This window comes from Mus caroli, unplaced genomic scaffold (genome assembly GCF_978045245.1).
Source record: "Mus caroli unplaced genomic scaffold, Mus_caroli_1 scaffold_6, whole genome shotgun sequence".
In the NCBI taxonomy this organism is placed as follows: domain Eukaryota; kingdom Metazoa; phylum Chordata; class Mammalia; order Rodentia; family Muridae; genus Mus; species Mus caroli.
This window is the reverse complement of record NW_028227261.1, coordinates 17,693,528-17,706,717: the sequence shown is the minus strand read 5'-3', so window position 1 is coordinate 17,706,717 and position 13,190 is coordinate 17,693,528. Positions and strand designations below refer to the sequence as shown.

The 13,190-nt window shown below is 52.0% G+C and overlaps 1 protein-coding gene across 1 annotated transcript in view; it reads right to left on the bottom strand.

Moving 5' to 3' along the window:
• Igsf21 (immunoglobin superfamily member 21) overlaps positions 1–13,190 on the bottom strand; it is a 219,300-nt gene that overhangs the window by 3,557 nt on the left and 202,553 nt on the right. Inside the window, exons 5-6 of the mRNA XM_021161084.2 lie at positions 7,220–7,335; positions 3,995–4,469 (exon numbers count right to left, since the gene is read on the bottom strand). Coding sequence (XP_021016743.1) covers positions 3,995–4,469; positions 7,220–7,335 — 591 coding nt within the window. The remainder of the gene's footprint in view (positions 1–3,994; positions 4,470–7,219; positions 7,336–13,190) is intronic.

Below are 13,190 nucleotides of genomic sequence, written 5' to 3'. Positions count from 1 at the left end.
CATGTGTGTGTGTGTAGGGTTCCACGGCCCTGGGTGGTCTGCCTCACTGCATAGGAAGGTGTGTGTGTGTGTGTGTGTGTAGGGTTCCACGGCCCTGGGTGGTCTGCCTCACTGCATAGGAAGGTGTGTGTGTGTGTGTGTGTGTGTGTGTGTGTGTGTGTGTGTGTGTGTGTGTGTGTGTGTGTGTGTAGGGTTCCACGGCCCTGGGTGGTCTGCCTCACTGCCAGCCTCAACCAGCAGAGGGCGCTGTAAGGCCTCCATTGCAGAAGGCAGTGTAGAGAGGCTCAGAGCCCAGGGCAGCTAGGCAACAGGTCGCACAGCTTCTTTGGCTGCCTTGAACTGTTTCTAGTGCCCCTGTGCGCAGCTGACCCTGGGGGGCACAGAGGGAAGACCCGGAAGGGCCTGCTACATTGTTGCTCCTCTAAACTCTCATGCAGATAGGTGTTTACAGCAGATGTCCTGCATCTCCCACCCTCCCTCGAGGCTGCCAGGAGCCACTTGTTCCTGGAAGTCAGAGCAGCTGCTCACATCCTCCCATCCCACCAACGCCCCCCCCCCCCCCGGGGAGTCCACTGCAGCTCCTGGCAAGCAAAACCTATAGCCCCCTGCCTGCTTTGGGAGCCCAGCCGGGCATGCCAAACAGAGGTGTATCCACAGTTTCGGTATTCACTCCTCTCAAGCCCTGGCCTGTAGGAGCTGGAGAACAGAATGCAGGCCCAGGATCTAGGCCTAGCCCTCTCAGGCTGTGTGGGATGGAGCTTCAGCTCAGTCTGTTGGTTAATTGTCCAAGAGAAGAAGCCCCAGAGGGAAACCCTGGCTGAAGGGAATGCAGAAATTCCCATTATACTCCACCCCAACCTCGCATGTGCACCTGTGGTCTCACACACACACACACACACACACACACACACACACACACACACACACACGCAATTGTGGCATTCTTCATGTGTGTGAAGATAGCAGGTGTGGTCTCAAGGAAGGGCTCTTCTGAAGCTCCTGAGGGATTCTAGATTTTCATTAAGACAGCCACTCATCCATTCAGGCATCATCCATCCACCATCTATCCAGTCCACCCTCCCATCTACCAACCAATCATCCACCCATCCATCCACCCACCCACCCAGCCGCACATCCTCCATTTCCTGTATACATCCAGTCCACCCATCTACCTATCCAACCACCTGCCTATACATCCACTATCTACCCACCCACCCATCTTCCCAGCCACCTACTCAGTGCCCATCCATCTATGAATTCATCAGACCTCTTCACCATCCTCTATTTATCCATCCATCCATCCATCCATCCATCCATCCATCCATCCATCCATATTTTCTTCATGTCCGTTCAATCCATCCATAACACCTGTCTACCTAATCCATCTTTCCATCTACACCATCTGTCCATCCACCCAGCCATCCCTCCATGTGCAGTTGTCGGCTCACAGGAACGAGATGTTTATCGTCCCTGAGAAGCTATGCTGGTTGCCCGTGGATGGGTACCATTGTACACTACCACTGGTGATGCAGGAGAGTTCTGGTTGCTCTGCACACTTGCCGACATTGGTTATGGTCAGCTTTGAAAACTTTACCTAGGCTAGGGGTTACAAGTGCTACCTCAATGAGGTTTTAATCCCCACTTCTCAGAGGACTTCTCAGAGGACCACTTCTCAGAGGACCACTGTGTTTTAATACGTCCATGCGTGATTTTTTAGAAGCAGGAAATCATGGGCAGGAGGTGTGGCTCAGTTCGTGACAAATCACTTGCCTAGCACACTAGGCCCTGGGTTTGCTCTCCAGCACTGACAACCAATACTGCTTGTCTCTCAGGTATCGAGTAGCGGCTCCTCCCCCTTAGTTTCTGAGACACGCTTATGACAGTCTGGGACTTGTGGCAGGCAGGCAGGCAGACAGGCAGTCCAGACTGACCTCAAACTACCCAGGGAGCCAAGAATGACCTTGAACTTCTGAGCCTCCTGTCCCCACCTCCCAAATGCTGAGATGACAGCCTTGTACCATCACGCCTGGCTTAGCTGGGTTAGTTTTTTTGGTTTTGTTTTGTTTTTTGCTTGGTTCTTTTTGCATCCTGGGTACCAGTGTTTTACAGAGAAGTGAGAATATACCCCCCACACACACACACACACTTCTACACCTTGCCTTTCCACTCTCTTAAAGAGGGCTTCTTACAAGCCAAAAAAAAAAATGGCTGCTTTAAGGGATGCTGGCTTCCTTGGCTCCATAAAGACATTTCTCTCCATTTTGTTCTGGAAGCTTCATGTCGCTGGCTTTTACACTGGGGCCTATCAATCATCTCCGGTTAACCTGTATGTGTGCCAGGCAGGGGCCAGGCCCACCTCCCCCACACTTGCACTCCCTTGTTCCTCACCACCATGTATTAGAGGTCTCTTCTTTACTCTCCGAACAGCCTCAGGGTCTCTCCATCAAAATCAATTGACTTTACCTGCAGGTCTGTTTCTGGCCTCTCTTCTCTGCATCAGCCTAGCGTCTACACTGCAGGGTCTGGGCAGCTGTTTATCTGAGTTTGGGGCTGATTTATATTGTAAGTAGATCAGTTGGGATGCAAAACAGCATTGGGGGGAAACCAGAAGCAAGAAGACCAGTTTGGAGGCCATGCTGCATGCACTCCAGGGGTAGACGCGGAGTACTTAGGTGGGTTGCTGGGAAAGATGGAGAAGGGCAGGCCCGGAAGCCTTCTGAGGCGCGTGTGCAACCTGGACATGAGGAGATCACGAGTAGCCCCGAGGCTAACGGCTTGACCAATGCAAAGACAGCGCTGTCACTTCTGAGGTGACTTTCAAGACTGCCTACCAGACAGACACAAACCCAGGAAGAGGGGCTTTAAAGAGATACAGTCAACCGGACAGGCAAGGCTTCCAGGAGGAAGCGGCACTTGAGCCACACGAGGCATCCTTGAAAAATGAATGCAGGTGAGATCAAGGTCTCCTGCAGAAGACAAGCCCAACCACGAGTGGCCTGGCTTCAAAGTCCTTGCTGGGTGTTTGAACTCTGTGCCCCCAATACCACTCCGTTCATCCCATGGCCTTTCTCAGAGTGTAGGGTTTGTCACTGTGCAGGCCACACTCGTGATTCAATGTGTCCTTACTGCAGCCGTCAGCTGGGCAACACTAAGGAAGTGGACACTAGGACACACTGCCCCAGCTAACTGACCTAGCATGTAAAACCCAAGTCCCTCACCAAAAGAACGGGAATAAGAACATCATTCCCAGTGGCCACCTCGGGTACTGCAAGGGTTCAAGCTGGACTCCCAGCTTGTGGCTGGCCCGTGTTGGCTGGCCTGTCACTTGCCACATACAACAGGCCAGAAAACAGAGGCTCAGGGCAGGCTAGGCAGAAAGAGAATTTAGTCCTGGCTATCTAGCATGTCCTTACCTCCCCCAGGGTTAGAGTGTGACCATCCAAGCCCACGACTTGCTTCACAAACACCTGCTGAACTAACAGACAGGAAGCAGGCAGCACATGGCAGACAGGCACCCAGGAAACAGCTCTTCTGAGGTTCTGTGGGAGCTGTAGAAGTCTGCATTGGTTTGGAAGGGTCTTCTAGGAGCTGGCTCAAAGCCAGACAGGGGCACCCAGCCTTTCAGGTAGAGATGGTGTCAGTAGATGGGGCTTATTAGCACAGCTCTGCTGTGCAGAACCTAGCAGCTCAGGGCCAGATCACTAATTGCTGTCTCAGCTTTGCTTATCTGTAATGAGACTACAGGTCAGGCTTCTATCTGTGAGGAGCAAATGCCCTCTAAACACCCATGCGCTTGACCTTAACACCCCGCTGACCTAGGGATTTCCATTTTCTCCAGTCCAACCAACAACTTCACCAAAGACCCTTGTCTCTCCCCCCAGCTGACCTGACTCCATCTGCTTCCCTCCCCCTGGCTTGCAGCAGCCCGTGCCCCTCCCCCCCATTGCCGAACTACAACCTCTTATGGGCTGCAGAAGAGCCTGCCAGGTCTTACCCAGCGTGACCTCCGCCTGCATGGGCATGGACAGCGCTGGGTGCTTGACCTCACAGCTGAAGAGGGCCTCATTGTCGATCTGCGGGTTGAGGGTCCAGGTGAGCAGGGCCCGCACCTCCACCGTGCCATCGCTGCCTGGAGTGCGGCTGTGGCGCAGGAAGTAGACAGGCTCGGTGCTGTGTACCCAACGGGGGAACTCTCGGCTCACCACTGTCTCTGGGATGTTTTCCGTGGTGGGCTGCACGAAGAGGCTGGGGTCCTGGGTCAGGCTGCGCACAGGGCGCTCCGTGTAGGGACGTCCAGCCCGGTATTCAGTGTCCAGAAGGGACAGTGACTTTTGCATTTTGGTATCATCCACATCTCGGTGCAGAAGGCTGCGGAAGGGCCTGCTGTCCTGGACTGGGCCAGAGCTGGCTGCTGGCAGTTCTGTCAGGGGCACGGCATCGATCGGCTCCCCGTCCCGTTTGAAATAAACCTACAGTTGCAAGCAGGAAAAGGGGAAAAGCTAACAGTGGGTTGGTTTAGCTTCCTGAGGGACTCTCAGAAGAGCCTGGGCTTCCCAGTCAGTAGGGACACGGTCACGCCCACCCACTCCTTTCCCACACTCCCCTGAAGAGCTATGGGCCAGCAGGGCATTGTGGGAATATAAACAGGTCTGAGAGATGGTTCAGCCCACCAACAACATCATCGAAAAGCTGGGGGGGACTTGTAGCCTCGGTTTCTCCACTTGGAAAGAGATATAAGACGACTGACTCCAGGGAGCAATTGGGGCTTAAATGAAGTCGCAGGGGGTGTTTGGTTTTGGAGGCCACTTAACTATCATCTGGGCTCTAGTATGGTTCATTGCTGCTCAAGTGGGGGCGGGGATGTGAATGAGGAGCAAAAGGGGTACTGGGGGCAAAATGAAACGTGAGAAGAGGAAGGGAAGCCGGGCGTGGTGGCGCACGCCTTTAATCCCAGCACTCGGGAGGCAGAGGCAGGCGGATTTCTGAGTTCGAAGCCAGCCTGGTCTACAGAGTGAGTTCCAGGACAGCCAGGGCTACACAGAGAAACCCTGTCTCGAAAAACCAAAAAAGAAGAGGAAGGGAGAAGTGGGTGTGGGTGTGTGTGTCCCTGAGCTTGTGCGCATGCGCGTGGTTTTTGTTTTTTTTTCTTTCCCTCTGTGTGTGTGTATTGTGTCCTGCCTGCTCACACAATTTGGTAATTCAGAGCTGCGAGGCAGAAAACAGGTGCGTGTGTGGGAGGGAGCTAGGTGCAGGGAATGAGGGCGAAAAAAGATGTCTTCTCCTTTTCTCTGCTAATAGGGAATTCAAGTTTTGAGAGGCGGCATTTAATTTAATTTGCTGTCTTCTTATTTTGGTACATGTGCCCGGAAGCCTGTGGGGATTGGGTGTATTTTTTTTTTAATAAATCAGATAAATAAATCGATAAGAGACAGGGAGAGAGAAGAGCAGGAAGCTGCGTGCTCAGGGACTCGGTGGGTATAAGCGGGTGGAGGGGGAGACTGTGGGGGGGGAGGGACTGGGGAGTAGGTGGGGTGGGTGGGAGGGGGGTGATATGTGGGTGTGGAGGACCTGTCAGAGTTTAAAACTCTGCAGAAGAAACCTTGGCACATAACGGTCTGCTCTGGGGCTTTTCCTTTTTTTTCCTTTCCCTTTCTTTGTGTTTCTTTTCTTTCTTTTTTTTGAAAAGTGCTTCAAAAGCAGGTTTGTAATTTATATCAAAGAACTGCTTTCAAGTTCTGACGCTCCAGACAGACACAAGATGCCCGGACTGTCAGGGAATAAGAATCTTTCATATAGACAACTGGGGCGAAGAGAGGGGAGGAGAGAGGAGGGACCAAGTAGGGACGCAGTTTTTTAATAACTGTGTCTTAAGTGGCAGCCTGGTGGTGAGATGAGAAAGGGGTGCTCTCCTGTAGCCCCAGGGCCAGGAAAACCTCCCCTCATGTCTTCCTTTCCCCCAACTTCCAGGATTTGGCTGGAGGCTGGACATTCTTAGGGATTCTGAGGGGGAGTCTGTGAGCCTTGTATTCAGCATCGGTGGCTTTGATGCCTCACTGGTGACCTCCTGGCTGTAACCCTATGCCTTTGTACCCCTCTGACCCTTGACTTTCAGGTCTCAAACCCCTAACCCCTGTGCCCTAGATCCTTAACCCAGACCCCTACATCTCTGCATCCCTGACCCCTGACCACCACATACTGCTGACCTCTGTGCCCCGAACCCTTATCCCAGGCCCGCAAGTCTCTGTGCTCCATCTTGCTTCTGCACCTTACCAAGGGGTATCTCTATACCTGTCCACACCTCTGCCTGAACAGTTGATTCTGGGGCTGCAGGCTCAGCTCCTCAGCTCCCACTGCTAGCCCACACATGAGAAACAGTCATGTTGGGAAGGTGGGGGGCCACTTACCTGTCCATCTGAATTCTAGCTGCAGGTCTTCATTGCCCCAGCTGTACCCTCCCCGCCACCCCTCGCCATCTTGCTAAATCTGAGCAATGTGTGAAACTCATTGGGTAGAAGACTAGAATATTATTCTAAGATGCCCACACTAGAATCACCCCCAAATATAGCTCAAAGGCTCTGATATGGGTGCACAGGGGTGCTTCGAGGGAAATTGAGGGATCCATGCCTCCCCTGTTAGAAGTTAGACACATGAGCTTTCATTGAGTAATTGTTAGGTCAAACGGGCCCCATGGCTTCTGAAACATTGTGTCCAACTCCTTGGCCTCTTAGCAAAATCAAGAAGGGGAGGAGGGTGCCTGGTCAGGGTCAGTCCTGGGGATTGGTGTGGCCAGAAGCAGAGCTCAGACCAGGTGCTCTGGGGGCCTAGCCCTCCCCTCTGTCCTTCCTCCTGCCCCCTCCTTCCCCCTTTCCTCTCTTCCATCTGGGGTGATTTCCTGTGAGGCCCATGGAGGCCCAGGAGGAACAGCATGCTCGAAGCATGAGAAAACGAACTTGGGTCTCTTTTTCTGTGGAAAACACCAGGAGACTATAGCGAAGTCGCCTCCCCATCTCTGGATCCTGTTCTTTGTTCCCCATTCTCCTCAGTATCTAGGAGGGGCATACCGGATCCTGGGCACTCCTAGAAGCCAACCTTACTATGACGATCTAGGATGGCAGGATGGGGCGGGCCACTTCCTGTCTGGGTACAGAAGTGGTTCCTGAAGGAGGTTCAGAGAGCAGGAGTCTTGGCATACTTAGGGCTGGAACCCCCAAGCACTTACCATGGGCGCCGGCTTCCCTCCAGACACGATGCAGACCAGTGTGAAGTTCTGGGCCTGGTACCGGCTGAAGGGGGCAGGGGAGTCGGCAGCCACGACTTCGATGGAGGTGGGAGGAGCTTCCGAAGGGAAGGAAGGACAGGAGATAGTGGCTCAGTTGGGGGGACTCAGAGTTTTACACCAGGCGGGGCTGCAGTATTGACGGCTATGGGGAGCATGGGGTTCCTTGCTGGAGACACAAGAGTCCCTGCTTCCTGGGACTTTTAACGCACTGAAAGAAACACGGGGCACTGGAGAGGCCATGAGGATTGAAGTGGTAAGGGCATCCCAAAGGCATCCAAGTGCAGAAAGGAACCCTGCCCCAGTGAAGAGATCCTGGGGGCCATTGCCAGAGAGGCCACACTGGGCTGTGGTCCGAGGAGGCAGAAGTTGAGAGGAAGGCAGAAACAGCACAGGCAAGAACCCAACGGGGCGGGGCAGGAGGGCTGGAGTGGGGGAGGGGCAGCCCAGCTGGGTACTTTGGTTGTCCCAACATCTAGGAAGCCAGGGCAGTGAGTTGCAGGAGCCCGCTGTCTGGGCTGGAGCCAGCTCCAACCTGTGCAGGCGACTATATGGCATTTTCAGGAATTTTGTGAACCAGCTGTTAAACTGTTATGAACTTAAACAGGTCCCCGTGGGTGTCTTTACACCGTGATACCAGTAACTGCAGCAGATCGAGGCCTCCCTCTCCCCTCCTCTGCCTTCAGCACCGCCCTTCCCCCTCCCCCAGAATTCTGGATCAGGAAAGCCCTCTGATCACAGACTTAAAGAGTTTTCTCCTTTCAGCTGGGAGTAGTGGGTGTTAGCATTTTGTCTATGCTCCGCCCCACAGTTACTTGGCAACAGCCGGGCGTGCCTGACTCACTATAAAAGGGGCTGCTCGCCCTATCCTATCACTCTTGTTTCTGCTCTATCCTCTCTTCCCTTCTTCTCCCTCTCCCTAGTCTCCTCCTCGCTCTTCCCCCCCACCCCTCAACTCCACTCCCCATGCCCTGAGTAAACTCTATTCTATACTATACCATCCTGTGGCTGGTCCCTCAGGTGGAAGGGATGCCCCAGCATGGGCCCTCAGAGGCACCCTCTTCCCTGACACCAGACTACACACTCACCAAACATATTTCTTCTCTCATTATCTTTTTATAAAACATAACGAGGGGCCACTAAACGTTTTAAGAGAGCGAGAGAAGGGGGGGGAGGGGGATGTGACATCATTTTTGAAGAGCCGGAAAGCACAGCATGTGTTTTAGCTAGACAAGACAGCGTCTTAGACTCCACAGGCTAGGAAAGAGCTAGTCATGTTACTTAAGAGTCATCCGGAGCTGAGAGCTTCTCTCTTCCTGGAACTGGGCTTACTGTGGATGGCAGCCTCCTTCTCACCCCATCCCCATCTTCCCTCCTTCCCCACACCCCAGTTCAGTCACCATCATCCTTGTGTCTTGGGGACACTGCCACACTGCGAGCCTCTGACCTCTCCTTGGTTAAATGGGAAGAGTGCAATAGACATGGCCGTAGGACAGAACTCAAGCTAGAGAATCCGCGGGGCTACACGCTGGGAATTCAACCTGAAGATGTTTCCTTTGCTGTGATTTCCCGACCTCTGTAGGAGGCACCATCTTTGAACTCTGCTTGGGGCAGGCAGTCCATTCTGGCTTCCCTGGCCTTGGGCCTCTGCTCAGCATGGATGGGGGCAGGTGGGGGCGGTCAAACAACAAACAAAAGATGCTGGAGACCTTGCCTTCCTGCAGGGGGTTTTCACCCCGGTTGAGTTTAATTAAGTTCACTGAGCATTTCCTGACGCCTGCCAGGTGTGGGGCTCAGTGCCAGGGGCCTGCTGCAGGCATCCAGCAAGGAGGGAGATAAACGTGCAGAGAAGCCCGTGTGCTGGTGGGGGCCGGCAAGCGCAGGACTGCTGTGTTTTAGAGCCCAGAGAGATGGGGCCAGGTATAAGCTATTGCTTCGTTCAGGCAGCCACACATGCTGGGGGCAAGAAAAGGGAAGCTGAGCAAGCCGGGAACTTGGGAGAACAATAGACAGAGAATTGTAATTAAGTAGAAGATGGCTCAAAACAGATGGTAAGTCGGGTAGGAACTGGAAGAGCGGAAATGCACACCAGAACACTTCAATTACCCACAAGTTGCAAACTCCGCAGTGTAACTTTTTCAGAACAGCACTGAGAACGAGATCTTAAGGCGGCCCAGTTTCCAGGAGCTGCTGATTCCAGCCTCACCTCTGGCCTGCCAGGTGGGTGTGCTATTCCCATACTCCGGATGGGCAAAAAAGAGGTGTGGGACCGAACCCAGCAGCGTATGTAGCCAGCATGAGGTAGAGCTGTGATCAGAATAGTGGCAACCTGGTTTGACAAGGTCTCCCTATGTAGACCAGGCTAGCCTTGAATTCTTAATGATCTATTTGTCTCTCCCTCTGTGTGCTGAGATTAAAGGTTTGTGCCACCAATGCCTGGTCTGGAGCCCAGATTGTCACTTCTCCAGGCTCAGCCAACCTTCAAAGGGACTGGTGTCTGTCAGTACCTTTCAGCTGCTGAGAGTTCCTGTTCCCTGGTCCCCTGCAGCATCTCCAGAGGCCTGGTGATTCAGTTGCCTTGGGAACTGCTTCCTAGTTCTGTTGCCCCAGAGGTCGAGGACCCTCCCTTCAGTCAGAGTTGAGCATAAAACCCTTCCCCCTAAGCTTACTGTGTGTGGTTCCCCTACACCTTAAGTGTCCCCCTGAAAGTTACCCATCCTCACCTCTCTCTGCACCCCCATCCCTACCTCCACCAGCCTCATCCCCGACACTACCTCTACCTCCACCTTTGTCATCACTTCCCGTTCTCATCCACATCTTCATCTCCAAAATACGCTAAAGTACATTCTCCAGAATGCTGAAGGGGCAGAAAGGGCAGGTGGACCCCTCAACACCCCCCCACCCCCATGTTACTGTATTAATTTTCTATTGCTGAGGCAAAACACCATGACCAAGGCAACTTACAAAAGAAAGCATTTCATTTAGCTTATGGTTCTAGAGGGTTTGAGTCCACGATGGCAGAACAAAGGCATGGCATGAGGAACAGCCAAGAGCTCACATCGCAAGCCCCAAGCAGGAGACGGAGAGCACACTGGGAATGGCAGGGGGCTCTGGAAACCACACAGCTCACTCCCAATGACACACCTCCTTCAACAAGGCCACACCTCCTAATCCTCCCCAAACAGTTCCACCACCTACACACCAAGAATTTAGACACAAGTCTACAGGGGCCATTCTCTTTTAAACCACCACAGTCAACTTCACTGACGTCACACTGAGGAGAAGGTGCCTGATAGAACTGCTCAAGCACGACATGAGCCAGTGACTATGTGATAGCTGACATGTCCTCCGGTCAGGGTAATGAATGCTGTCGGCTGGCTTCATTTTTGTTGTGCTAACGAAGGACCCTAGAGCCTCCTGCTTGCTAGCGGAGTTCTCCAGCCCTGAGATACATACCCATCCCTACATCATTAGAAAGGAGGGAGAGGGCTTAGGATAGACTGTGGGCTCTAGACCAGAGCTCAAAGACCAGCCGCATTGCTTGTCAGCTGTGAGACCTTGGGCAGGTGACTTAACCTCTCTGTGTTTCCTTGCCTACAGAATGGAAATAAAGGGGCTTGTGTAAATACAATATATAGGACCAGCAAATATTTTGGAAGTGTCCCCAGTAGTATGATAGTTGCCCTTGTTGGTGGCCCTCCCTGCTCCTTTTCTTTGTTCTAGGCTACTTGCCGGGGACTGGGGAGATCAAGTCTGGTCTCTCCTTGCAGTTTAGCAAGGAGACCAGGAAGCACTCAACATTTGCACTCATGACCCTCATAGGCACCTGGTACCCTGTAGCATGTGAGCACCCCAAATGATGCATGTTCAAGCTCATGTGTGGTATTAAAAAGCACACCAATTGCCTTTCTTTCTTTCTTTCTTTCTTTCTTTCTTTCTTTCTTTCTTTCTTTCTTTCTTTCTTTCCTTCCTTCCTTCCTTCCTTCCTTCCTTTCTTCCTTTCTTCCTTCCTTCCTTCCTTTCTAAAGATCTATTTATTTATTTATTTTCTGTATATGAGTTCTCTATCTGCATTACACTTGCATGCCGTAAGAGGGCATCAGATCCCATTACAGATGGTTGTGAGCCACCATGTGGTTGCTGGGAATTGAACTCAGGACCTCTGGAAGAGCAGACAGTGCTCTTAACCGCTGAGCCATCCCTCCAACCCTGAGCACACCAAATTTCAAAAGCCTAATTTTAAAAAGAACTTTGCAAAAGGCTGGAGAAAATGGCTTAATGGTTAAGAGCACTGGCTACTCCTCCAGAGGATTTGGGTTCAATTTCCATCCCCTACATGGTGACTCACAAACATCTTAAATCCAGTCCCAGGGAATATGATACCCCTATCTGTTCTCCAAAGACACCAGGCACAAACATTGTACTAAGACATGGATGTAGGCAAAACACTTATACACATAAAGTAAATATTTAAATAAAAAATGGTTTGATATTAATGCTGATAATTTTATATTGATTTTGCATTTATGCTATAACACTTTAGATATATTAAGTATAAATATGTAGTTAAATTCAGTTTGCTTTTTTTTATCATTTATTTTACCTTTTTCATGTGCTCACTGGAAGACTTATGGACTAATAGACTCCACAGTGTGTCTGTTTGGTAGCTCTGGGCTAGGCTTCCTATTTTACAGATGAACACACTGAGGTCAGAGATGAAGAGATCTGCTTACTGCAAGTCATTAGTAGAGCCTCAGCAGGTACCTGGCCCTATAGATCCTGGAAAGTCTTTCAGACAGCACAGAGTGTGCCTTCCCCCCTTCGCCCAGCTGCCCATCACACATGTGCACATGCATACATATACACCTGTGCATGCACAAACACACATATACACTCAGAGATAAACACACTCATGAGCACACAGAGAGACCCACACATTCATTCACACACACACACACATAAATGCACACAGAAAGGCAAACACACAGAAAGTCAGACAGACAGACAGACAGACAGACAGAGACACACACACACACGTAGAAAGATGCACACACAGACACAACCTGTTCTAGAGCCCTGCACCCAACCATGCAGAGCCATGGCGGGAACCCGTGCTCCTCCCCTCCCGGCATTTCTGAGCAGGAGTGACCAGATAACTCAAGTGTAAGACCGCAATGGTTGTGTGGACAATGATAAATGGGACCTGCCAGCATCTGCGTGGCCAGCCAGTGCTTCACACACTCTGCCCGCCAGGAGCTCCCGGGCACCGTGTCCTGGGAGAATGGCACTCTACATTGGCACTCTACATTACACCCTCCGTCACCCCTTGGAAGGCTGAATGCAAACAACAGTCAGAAAGCTGTTTCTACCTGGGAACGCTGGCTGCTTACTGCTGGGTCCCAACCATCACCGTGTGCACCCGGCCCTCAGTCCTAGACAGGCCCCTGCTTCCTAGGCTCATCTCCTGTGTCCTTCTGCCCTTGGTCTCCCTCAGTGTATCTCCATCCTAACTTCCCTCTGCACTTCCACCCATCTCTGTCCTCATCCTCTCCTCTATCATCCTCAGCCTCTTCCCTGCCTCCATCTGAATTTCCATCCACCTCCAGGCCCCGCCCCATCTACATCCTTCTTCCATCTCCGAGTTTGCCTCCCTCCCGTCCTCCATCTCCCCTACACATCCATCCCATCTCTTTTATGAGACAGTCTCATGAAGCCGAGGCGGTCCTTGGACTTGGTATGTAATGACCTTGAACTTCTCATCCCATGCCGCTACCTCTCTAGGGCTGGCATTACAAGTGAGACAATGCTAGATTTATAGGGTGCTGGGGATCAAACTCAGGACTCCAGACAGGCTAGGCAAGCACTCTGCCAACTATGCTACATTCTTAAGTCCCCACCCTTCCCACCTTTCTTT